Here is a 12,231-nt window from a genome sequence, read left to right as displayed (position 1 = left end):
TTAGGTACTGTTATAGTTGGTTTGTGATCAAGTAGGCAGGCTAGTCATTAGCCCCCCCCCTTTTTTTCCCCAAATGCCAATATATTTTTTACCTTTTATCCCCCCCAGGTATGGGACAACTTTGTGTAGTGATTTTTAGTAAATAATTTGACCAGTGTATGCTTGAATATTCTTAACATTAAAGAGAAAATTTAATTTTATTTATTGTTTACCTTGGTGGCAATACCATATGATGGCAGTTTACTAAATATTTGTTAAATGGCCTATAAAAACTAATGCAGAAACTATGGAAAGTAAATTTTTTTTTTTTTTTTTTTTTTGGCTAACCTGTTGAGTAATGTAACTTTTTTTATTCTTGAATTTGTGAGGACTACAGAGATGTATTTGAACAAGAATACTTTGTTTTATAGGACCGTTTACCTCTTGCTGTGGTAGGTAGTAATACTATCATTGAAGTTAATGGCAAAAGGGTCAGAGGAAGGCAGTATCCTTGGGGTGTTGCTGAAGGTAAGATTTTCTTCAGTGAATGACTTTCTATAAGATCTCAAAACTGATTAAAAATTTGTATTTATAGTAAGTAGTACAATATGCATACTGTATTGATGTAGTCTAGATTTTCAAGGATAATACTGATTTCAGGTTCTGGTAGTCTCAATTTCCTCTTTAAGTACATTGATATTTTTCAAACCTGTGTCCTACCAAGTCAGGCAAGTATGTGTTAAGTCCTAAAGTTGTAGTATAGGTTGAACATTGTTAAAGAGAAAATTCAAAATGTGAATTGCTCTAAAATCTAAAACGTTTTGAGCACTGACATGCTGCTCAAAGGAAGCGCTCACTGGAGCATTCTGAATTTTGGATTTTTGGATTAAGGATGCTCAACCAGTAAGTATAGCACAGATATTCCAAAATTCCAAAAAAATTCAAAACACTTCTGGTCCCAAGCATTTCAAATAAGAGATACTCAACTTGCCCCACCCTGGCTGGCACCCTGCCTCCTCATTAAGTCTATTTCTGTTTTCATATTTGAAAACATTCCTAAAATTTAGGGGTTCTTTACCTGGGGCCCAAAGTTTGCTCCCAGGGAATCTAATGAACCTCCTGGAATCAAACATTTTGGAGAGAAGGCCAGTCACTTTTATCGGAATGTCAGATGGTCATGGACCCTCAAGAATGATTGAAGAAATCTGTAAGCCCAGTTAAAACATTCACAGTCTTCTTTCCTCAGTGCAAAAGTTGCCCTTTTTGATATCGCATATTTAGAGTAAAATTTCATTAATAAGAGATCCTCTTTACTAGTTTTGTAAGGAGTTTTTTGTTTTATTTTTTAACCAGCTATCTTAAATTATTAAGGGTTAAGTAAGGAGTTTTAAATACCAATAAAATCTTAGTTATAACACCAAGCCTCAGAAGTCCTTCCTCTTGGCAATAGGTTTATTGTATTGGTTTAATCTGATATTTAATCTTCTGTGTTATAGTAAGCTGAAACCAAAATTGAGACTTGATTGTTTTATCTGTTTGTTGCTATTATTTTTGAACTTTTTTTTTAAAGAGACAAGGTCTTGCTATGTTGCCCAACTGGCCTCAAAATCCTGAGCTCAAAGTGATCCTCCCATGTCATGTTCCTCCCACATCACGTCACTATAAGCACACACCACTGCCCCTGGTTTATTTTGAACAATTCTTTAATTTTTATGATGTTGTTTCAAGTAACTGTCCTTATTGGCAATTTTCCCATCAGTGGGCAATTTTCCCACCCATGTACCTTGTTCCCAGCTCTCTCTATCATGCCCAGGCAACTTTTACTTGCTGAGCTGAGGCTTTAGAACTTACCCCTTAAAAATACACACTGGAGAAATTGATTTGCATCTCTCTTTTGTAGTTTACCCCCCTACTCCCAAGTAGTATTCCTATTTGTGATACATTCTTTAAAAATAAAAGTAAAGAACCTTAAAGTTCTTGACTCCCTTTTTCATTTTGGTTACCTTAAGATTTTTTCTAAAGTGATTCTCCCTTCACTCACACCACTGAATTTTTTAAATGTATTATAGAATAAATATATTTTTTACCAATAATAAGAAAATACATGATTTCCCCTTTCAGAATTTCAAAGTTGTTTCTGGAGAGCTCATTTGTTAGGTTTACATATCTATTTCTGAGGATTAAACTACAATAAGGCAATAATAGAGTACACTTCTCTGTCATGCCCTTACATTGAATGTACTATGTTAGTGTTAAATCTCAAAAAAATTGATCTGTTTTGCATTTCCTCTTCTTGTTTTTATGCCCTAAGTTCCTGTGAAATATTTTTTGAAAAGACTAGGTTTAGTGGAAATATAATATATGCGGTCTGTTTTTTTCTTACAGTTGAAAATGGTGAACATTGTGATTTTACAATCCTAAGAAATATGTTGATAAGGTAAGTGCAAGCAATGATGGAAATAGCATAAAATTTTCCTTCCCTAAGTAAGAGTTGGACAGATTTACTTTTTGCCTTCTATAAATGTAGCTAATTTAAATGTATATCTTCAGTCTAGCAATGAAGTAAACACTACATGTGGATGATTCTTTCTCCAAGGCTTTGAAGTCATGAGCAAAAGTTGCAAAGTAATTTGTCTAGGGATACATAGGAAAATTAGTCTCTTTATCATTATACTTTGTGTTGAGATTTAATACTGAAATAACTATGGAAAGTGAAGTAGAAGAGGCTCTTTTTTCTTAATGTGAAAACTGTATAAGAGAAGGCTAGTTTTTGAGTCCAAAGCTAGAATTTGAATGTTAAAAGGTGCACAGCCTGGTAGCTGGTGAGTAGGGCACATTTTATGTACTGGAATGTAGTGAACAAAACCAGTCTTCCTACCAGGTGAGAAATCCCCAAATTGTGTCTTGCACACCTGCTGAAAGAGAAGGAAAGCCTATGGGAGCAGGACATCGAGGCCATCCTGATTAGAGGACCAGGACTAGTAAAGAGGATCTCTTACTAATGAATTAGAAAAGCAGCAGCAGAGAGGAAATCATGAAGAAAACGTGTAATAGGACTGGAGATGTTAGTAGACAAGGAACAGAAAGGGCATCAAAATGATCCTCAGTATTTTCATGTTGAGAAACATTCATTCCTCTCCCTACCTCACTCTGCATTTCCCGCTCTTCTCTCTAGCTTCTCTACGCCTTTACCACATACTCTCTTTAACCTTCAGTTTTAGATGTCTGTCTTAAGTTGATATCTATTAATTTTCATACCTCTACCCACTTTTCCAAAACATAAGAATCTCTTTTGCTGTGTAAAGAAAGGTAGTTACATAAATATGGATAATAGTTGGAAATCATGGAATAACAAGAAGGTCATTCTCAAGGTGAGAAGTGAGGGGGAAAATTTAAGAGAGTCAAACTGCTACCTCAAGAAATACAATAGAGGTGAGAGTGAATTTTGAAATTAAATAAATGGCATGTAATTGATCTTTATTTTCAAAGGAGCAGGTGTTCTTGGTAAGAACTACATGATAGGGTTGATTCAGCAGTTGGGGTTGCCAGGCATCACTTAGTGGAGAAGAGCAGATGCACGAGAAGGTCATTCTCTGGGTTTTGAGAATACAACACTTCAGGCTCTATTATGAACTATTCCCTTCCTCTTCCATTCTTAAGGTGTGACTTCAAAAGAATACATATGAATAATATAATCTGCTATGACAGTATATAAGTAGAGAATGTTTAATAAATACTAATTACCATTGCATTCCTCTTGTTTTTAAATCTTCTATGGTACTTGCCCAGTGCTTGACACGGTGGCATTCTATAACTTTTTCTTGTGTATTTTAAAAGTATACAGTCAATAATTGCCTACATACCTAAAACACTGTAGAGGGGAAAGCTAGTTACTGAGCCAGAGGCTACTTTGTTGAGATGGAGTCTCACTCTCTTGCCCAGGCTGGAGTGCAGTGGCACGATCTTGGCTCACTGCAGCCTCCACCCAGGTTCAAGTAATTCTCCTGCCTCAGCTTCCTGAGTAGCTGGGATTATAGGCATGCGCCACTACACCTGGCTAATTTTTGTATTTTTAGTAGAGACAGGGTTTCACCATGTTGGCCAGGCTGGTCTCAAACTCCTGACCTCAAGTGAGCCGCCTGCCTCAGCCTCCCACAGTGCTGGGATTACAGGCTTGAGCCACCACACCCGCCCAGCCCAGAGACTACTTTGAATATTCAAAGGATCACAGCCTGGCGGCTAGTGAGGGACCTCCCTAGTATAAGCATTACAGAGCAAATTGACCATGCTTGCAGGAAGATTTAATACAGCAGAGCAGCAAGACTTGTATGCCTAAAAATTCTAAAGTTATTATTAAAAAGATGTATATTTAGTTTAGCTCATGTCTTTAAGACAAAGCCATCTAGTGGATATTTAATAAATACTTGAAGGAAGGAAATATTATAGCAATACCAATATTACAGATGTCTGTAAATCCCAAATAATTGAAATCTTGCAGGTCAAAGGAATAGTGATTGCTTCTAAGAAAGAGGCAAGTTCAAAGAAGTTCTCTTGCTAATTAAGAGAACTGACTTACTCCAGGCAAACCAAGGAAGACAATGGAAAGGAGGAAAACTATACAAATATTTTCAGGGTGTGGAGATGGGTGTTTCAGAAATCAAATGGGGAAAGAAAACAAAAGGAGAACAGGAAGAGTTATGGTATCAGCAATGGGAAATGGAAGAGACAAATTCCTGAAACTGTGGGGAAACTGTATTGTTAATTAACAAATTATTTTGAGAATGGAAGAGTGGGTTGACTCATAAAATGATAAAGCATATTTAATTAAATAGAAATAAAGACTTTCGTAACCTGAAAAAATCAGAATTATGTAGTCGTATAGAAGACTTTAGTGGTTTTAGTGAAAAGAAAAATTATTCAATATCTAAAATGTTAGATGACACTAACAAAAATAACTTAACAATTAGTAAATTCACCTTACTTTTATTTTACACATTCATGCAAACATTTCATGTACGTTTTCTTCCTTAGGACCTTTAATGATTTTTCAGTGATGCAGTGATGATATGTAATATATAATAAATAAAATTAGGCCAGGTGCAGTGGTTCACACCTGTAATCCCAGCATTTTGGGAGGCCAAGGTAGGAGAATTGCTTGAGCTCAGGAGTTCAAGACTGGTCTGGGCAACGTGGTGAAACCTCATCTCTACTAAAAATACAAAAAATAGTCGGGCGTGGTGGTGCATGCCTGTAGTCCCAGCTACTCAGGAGGCTGAGGTGGGAGGATGGTTTGAGCCTGAAAGGCAGAGAGTGTAGTGAGCCGAGATCGTACCACTGCATTCCATCCAGCCTGGGCGACAGAACGAGACCCTGTATCAAAAAAAAAAAAAAAGGAAAAGAAAGATTACATAAACATTGTTTTATATTGGCATAGGTGTTTGTTATTATTCTCCACGTAGAGAAACTGGTTCCAAAAAGTGTTTATAATATCTCAGCTTCAATCTTGAGTTATGAATTATGTTAAAATTCTTATCATCTGCTGTCTGCATTGGGACACGAAAGGTAATGGCATGTTCCTTGTAAAGGGAAGCTTACAGTTGATGAGATATGATGTCACCTGTGACATATACGTGTACCAAAAATGAATGACAACCAAGGAGAAAATGGTCATGGTTGGAATGCTTTGATGTCAAGGCTGGGAAAAAGGTTTCCAAAGCAATTGAAGTCTTTGACGAGAGAGTGACAAATTAGCATGAACTGTTCAGTGTCAACCACCAGATATACCAGCAGTAGGGAGCTGCCTGACTTGCCTGAAGTGGAGTGGTAGAGCTTTAGAAGTAACTATTGTGGCTATAAGAGAATGTGAATTTATTGAGGGACAGAGTCTGGGCGATGAGATTTTTGGAAAAACCAGACTTAGGACTAAGGGGAGTGAACTATCAGAGAATTGCATGGAAATGTCAGTACGAAATGAATCAGAGTAATTGAATATCACATTTTATTCACAAAGGGGGGGATTCAAGAAGCTGGATTGTGAAGTAACAGTAAAGGTTTTCTGGATGTAAGGAATGATAAAAACAGTACAATACACTTTTTTTTTCTTTTTAAGATAGTGTCTTGCTCATGTACTCAGGATGGAGTGCAATGCGTGATCTTGGCTCACTGCAACCTCCACTTCCTGGGTTCAAGCGATTCTCCTGCCTCAGCCTCCCAAGTAGCTGGGATTACAGGTGCCTGCCACCACGCCCAGCTGATTTTTGTATTTTTAGTAGAGATGGGGTTCCACCATGTTGGCCAGGCTGGTCTCGAACCCCTGAGCTCAGGCAGTCTGCCCGCCCCGGCCTCTCAAAGTGTTGGGATTACAGGCGTGAGCCAGTGTGCCCAGCCAACAATACACTTTTGTGTTTGTCTCCCAGAAGGGAGTTTTAGTAAAGTGGTGAAGACGAATGATGGCAGATATAGGAAGTTTGAGATAGAATGGATGATGAGAAGAGAGAGAACTGACAATACGGTATTGTCACACCATGTGTATCCAAGAACACTACATTGGTAAAGGATATCCATAGAGCAGCTAAGGGTATCTTCAGTGTCTTGAATTATTAAATAATGATGACATCATCTCATATGTATTGTAGACTTATCTCATATATATTGATTTTATATATGATAGAAATACTGTAAGCAAAAATTTGTTTAACCGAAATGCCACATTCACTAGACAGTTTGAAGAAACAGAAAATTATTCTAAAATTTCCTTCTTTGAAAACAACTTGATATGTGATCAGAAATTTATTATTATGTATTAATAAAAACTCATATATTACCTTAGTAATATTGCTAAAAGGCAGTTTCTTTTAGATTTTATGAGCTTCAGTAGTAGTTAATCTGCACTCTCTTGTCTAGTATTTAAATAGATAATATAAAGATGAATACTCTTTCATAAAAAGGTCATCCTTCAGTAACTGTTTTGGGGGATTTATAGGTCTTAAAATCTCATTGAATCTAAATTTGGTGTCAAGTTAGCTTATTTTTTGTTGGTCTACTTTGAGTGTAAATGAAAACAGATGAATGCCACCTTCCTTAACAATAGTCTTTTGTTCATTTTAAATCTGAAATTTTTGTTGTGGTAAAATTTTGAATTTATATTAAAACTTTAAGCTTTTTCCCCCTAGCTATTAATAGAAGCAAACTCTTGCTGTTTGTTTATGACAGAACACACATGCAGGACTTGAAAGATGTTACTAATAATGTCCACTATGAGAACTACAGAAGCAGAAAACTTGCAGCTGTGACTTATAATGGAGTTGATAACAACAAGAATAAAGGGCAGCTGACTAAGTAAGTATATATTTTTTTCTCCAAAAAGGTATTATTTCTGTAGTCAACAATCATATTGTTTCATTTTCATTAAATTTCTCCTGGCTACTCAGTAGAAAATTTGGATAATGTTCTTTATGCACAGCAGCATAAATTTATATTGTTATGCTTTGTTAATAGTAGAAGCTTTTTTGAATGAACCATTTTGATAGTTTTCACTTACAGATTATGTGGAAACAAAGGACAGGCTTTAACAAAAGGAATATTTAGATGAATTTATTCTTGGTTACCTTCTCTATTCCTATTCCAGGGAGTAAATTAGCTGGAGTTTCGTTTTCTTCTTTTGGTTGTTAGAGTGGTGTAAGTGACTACAAAGTGTGTAGCTTTGCCCTGTTGAGCTTATATCTCAAGCTGTGGTGGTTTCATGTTGGGGTCGAAAAAAGAGATGTGTGAGGAAGCTGGTAACCATGTCTGTGCCCTGCTTTTTAAAAATCTCATTATTGAAGATCATAATTACATCATATGTCACTTAACAGTGGGGATACATTTCTGAGAAATGTGTCATTGGGCTATTTTGTCATTCTGTAAACATCATAGAGTATCTACACAAACCTAGATGGTAGAGCCTTCTACACACCTAGGTTATGTGGTCTAGCTATTGCTTGCAGGCTATAAACCTATACAGCATGTTACTGTACTGAATGTTATAGACAGTTGTAACATAATGTTAAGTATTCGTGTATCTAAACATAGAAAAGGTGCAGTAAAAATACAGTATAAAAGATTAAAAATGGTATATCTGTATAGGGCACTTGGTTTGAATGGAGTTTGCAGGACTGGAGATTGCTCTGGATGATTCAGTGAGTGTGCAGTGAGTGAACGTGAAGACCTAGGACATTACTGTACACTACAGTGGACTTTATGAACACTGTACACTTAGGCTATACTAAATTTATTTTTTAAATTTCTCTTCAATAATCTTATTTTGCTGTAACTTTGTATCTTATAATTTAAATTTTAAAAAACTTTTTGATTCTTTTGTAGTAACACTTAGCTTAAAACACACATTGAACAGATGTAGAAAGATATTATCTTTATAATCTTTATAAGCTTTTTTCTATCTTAAAAGTTCTTTCTTTTTTCACTTACACCTTTTTTTTGTTGTTGTTAAAAACAAAGACATAAACTTACACATTAGCCTAGGCCTACTCAGGGTCAAGATCATCAAGATGCCACTGGGCAGTAGGAATCTATGGGCCACCATCATATATGCCATCCCTTGTTTTCTGAAATGTCATTAGGCTGTACATAGCTGTATTGCAAAACCATTTTAAATAATGTGCATTTGTAGCTAGGTGTTATCTACCATTAGACGATAATCCTGAAGGATCAACTATATAAATATGAAAGACCAAGTTCTCAAAATAGCTATAGTGTTTTCCATAGTGGTTAACATGCCTTATAATGGAATAGAAAAATGTCCCTTCTTAAATATTTAAAATACAAGATTCTGTTTGAGGTAAGCCTCAATATGTGAACAAAAGGAAGGCTTTTTATCTCTTTTTAGCAAAATGTTTATTGAGTAACTTTGGCACAAAAATGTAAGGATCCATCATAGTGAATATTGTTAATAAAATCCTAATTCACTTTAAACTCATCATTAACGATGAACTTTTTAACTCATTAAAAGAAACGCATACACAAAGCTACTGATAATTTTGTATGTTAAAATACTACTAGTACATATTTTTTGTTAAATATGTGTACTTATTCAATTTTTTTTAAACATTTGTTATGTTGTAGATACAAGGAATTATTTATTTGTTCCCATGTCTCAAATATAAGGCTTTTTAAAGTAGTGCTGTTGGATGCAGGTAAGATAATTCATAGAAAAATAGAAAACTTTACAGTATCATGAAGTTTTTTTCTGCATATACAAAATTCTGTGTGGATACGTGAGTTGAACTGTATCCCAGGTGAAAACATAATTAGTAGAATTCTACTGGAAATATATCTCTTAAAGAAAGGAATCATGACCATACTTTGCCTCTGCAAATAAAAAAAAAATGTTTGCATTGCTAAAAAGCAAATTGGCCCAGGAGCTAGCATAATATTTTATTTTATGTTAATAATAAATAGGAATTAGATTGTTACTACTTCATTGAATAACACATACTGAACCTGAAAGAAATCACTTAGAAGTTTTATCAATTGGTTGTATCTTACATTGTCTTGAAAATGTTAGCAATTTCAAAAAATATTTTTGTTAAATTTTTCTTTAAAAATCATTAACAACTTATGGTGCTTTAGCTGATGTAAGGTGCTTTTCCTCATAGCTCAGTACATATCCATGAATAACTGAAAAGAAAGACTAGTGTTTAAATGAGTAAAGTAGGTGGATGAATGGAGCCAAGATGGCCGAATAGGAACAGCTCCGGTCTACAGCTCCCAGCGCGAGCGACGCAGAAGACGGGTGATTTCTGCATTTCCATCTGAGGTACCGTGTTCATCTCACTAGGGAGTGCCAGACAGTGGGCGCAGGTCAGTGGGTGAGTGCACCGTGCGCCAGCCGAAGCAGGGGCGAGGCATTGCCTCACTCGGGAAGCGCAAGGGGTCAGGGAGTTCCCCTTCCAGAGGTGACAGACGGCATCTGGAAAATCGGGCCACTCCCACCCGAATACTGTGCTTTTCCGACGGGCTTAGGAAACGGTGCCCCAGGAGAGTATAGCCCGCACCTGGCTCAGAGGGTCCTACGCCCACGGAGTCTCGCTGATTGCTAGCACAGCAGTCTGAGATCAAGCAGCAAGTCGGCAGCGAGGCTGGGGGAGGGGCGCCCGCCATTGCCCAGGCTCGCTTAGGTAAACAAAGCAGCCGGGAAGCTTGAACTGGGTGGAGCCCACCACAGCTCAAGGAGGCCTGCCTGCCTCTGTAGGCTCCACCTCTGGGGGCAGGGCACAGACAAACAAAAAGACAGCAGTAACCTCTGCAGACTTAAATGTCCCTGTCTGACAGCTGTGAGGAGAGCAGTGGTTCTCCCAGCACGCAGCTGGAGAACTGAGAACGGGCTGACTGCCTCCTCAAGTGGGTCCCTGACCCCTGACCCCCGAGCAGCCTAACTGGGAGGCACCCCCCAGCAGGGGCAGACTGACACCTCACACGGCCGGCCAGGTACTCCAACAGACCTGCAGCTGAGGGTTCTGTCTGTTAGAAGGAAAACTAACAGAAAGGACATCCGCACCAAAAACCCATCTGTACATCACCATCATCAAAGACCAAAAGTAGATAAAACCACAAAGATGGGGAAAAAACAGAGCAGAAAAACTGGAAACTCTAAAAACCAGAGTACCTCTCCTCCTCCAAAGGAACGCAGTTCCTCACCAGCAACGGAACAAAGCTGGACGGAGAATGACTTTGACGAGCTGAGAGAAGAAGGCTTCAGACGATCAAATTACTCCGAGCTACGGGAGGATATTCAATCCAAAGGCAAAGAAGTTGAAAACTTTGAAAAAAATTTAGAAGAATGTATAACTAGAATAACCAATACAGAGAAGTGCTTAAAGGAGCTGATGGAGCTGAAAACCAAGGCTCGAGAACTACGTGAAGAATGCAGAAGCCTCAGGAGCCGATGCGATCAAATGGAAGAAAGGGTATCAGCCCTGGAAGATGAAATGAATGAAATGAAGCGAGAAGGGAAGTTTAGAGAAAAAAGAATAAAAAGAAACGAGCAAAGCCTCCAAGAAATGTGGGACTATGTGAAAAGACCAAATCTACGTCTGATTGGTGTACCTGAAAGTGACGGGGAGAATGGAAACAAGTTGGAAAACACTCTGCAGGATATTATCCAGGAGAACTTCCCCAATCTAGCAAGACAGGCCAACATTCAGATTCAGGAAATACAGAGAACGCCACAGAGATACTCCTCGAGAAGAGCAACTCCAAGACACATAATTGTCAGATTCACCAAAGTTGAAATGAAGGAAAAAATGTTAAGGGCAGCCAGAGAGAAAGGTCGGGTTACCATCAAAGGGAAGCCCATCAGACTAACAGCGGATCTCTCGGCAGAAACCCTACAAGCCAGAAGAGAGTGGGGGCCAATATTCAACATTCTTAAAGAAAAGAATTTTCAACCCAGAATTTCATATCCTGCCAAACTAAGCTTCATAAGTGAAGGAGAAATAAAATACTTTACAGACAAGCAAATGCTAAGAGATTTTGTCACCACCAGGCCTGCCCTAAAAGAGCTCCTGAAGGAAGCGCTAAACATGGAAAGGCACAACCGGTACCAGCCACTGCAAAATCATACCGAAATGTAAAGACCATTGAGACTAGGAAGAGACTGCATCAACTAACGAGCAAAACATCGAGCTAACATCATAATGACAGGATCAAATTCACACATAACAATATTAACTTTAAATGTAAATGGACTAAATGGTCCAATTAAAAGACACAGACTGGCAAATTGGATAAAGACTCAAGACCCATCAGTGTGCTGTATTCAGGAAACCCATCTCACGTGCAGAGACACACATAGGTTCAAAATAAAAGGATGGAGGAAGATCTACCAAGCAAATGGAAAACAAAAAAAGGCAGGGGTTGCAATCCTAGTCTCTGATAAAACAGACTTTAAACCAACAAAGATCAAAAGAGACAAAGAAGGCCATTACATAATGGTAAAGGGATTAATTCAACAAGAAGAGCTAACTATCCTAAATATATATGCACCCAATACAGGAGCATCCAGATTCATAAAGCAAGTCCTGAGTGACCTACAAAGAGACTTAGACTCCCACACATTAATAATGGGAGACTTTAACACCCCACTGTCAACATTAGACAGATCAACGAGACAGAAAGTCAACAAGGATACCCAGGAATTGAACTCAGCTCTGCACCAAGCAGACCTAATAGACATCTACAGAACTCTCCACCCCA

At 37.7% G+C, this 12,231-nt stretch overlaps 1 protein-coding gene across 2 annotated transcripts in view; it reads left to right on the top strand.

Annotated features, from left to right (window-relative positions):
• SEPTIN7 (septin 7) overlaps positions 1 to 12,231 on the top strand; it is a 111,670-nt gene that overhangs the window by 83,772 nt on the left and 15,667 nt on the right. For both annotated transcript variants that reach the window (XM_054496663.2, XM_054496662.2), the window contains exons 8-10: positions 411 to 507; positions 2,365 to 2,416; positions 7,192 to 7,317. In XM_054496663.2, the coding sequence (XP_054352638.1) occupies positions 411 to 507; positions 2,365 to 2,416; positions 7,192 to 7,317 (275 nt within the window). The remainder of the gene's footprint in view (positions 1 to 410; positions 508 to 2,364; positions 2,417 to 7,191; positions 7,318 to 12,231) is intronic.

Source organism: Pongo pygmaeus, chromosome 6 (assembly GCF_028885625.2).
Source record: "Pongo pygmaeus isolate AG05252 chromosome 6, NHGRI_mPonPyg2-v2.0_pri, whole genome shotgun sequence".
Taxonomy (NCBI): Eukaryota; Metazoa; Chordata; class Mammalia; order Primates; family Hominidae; genus Pongo; species Pongo pygmaeus.
This window is presented reverse-complemented; position numbering and strand designations above follow the sequence as displayed.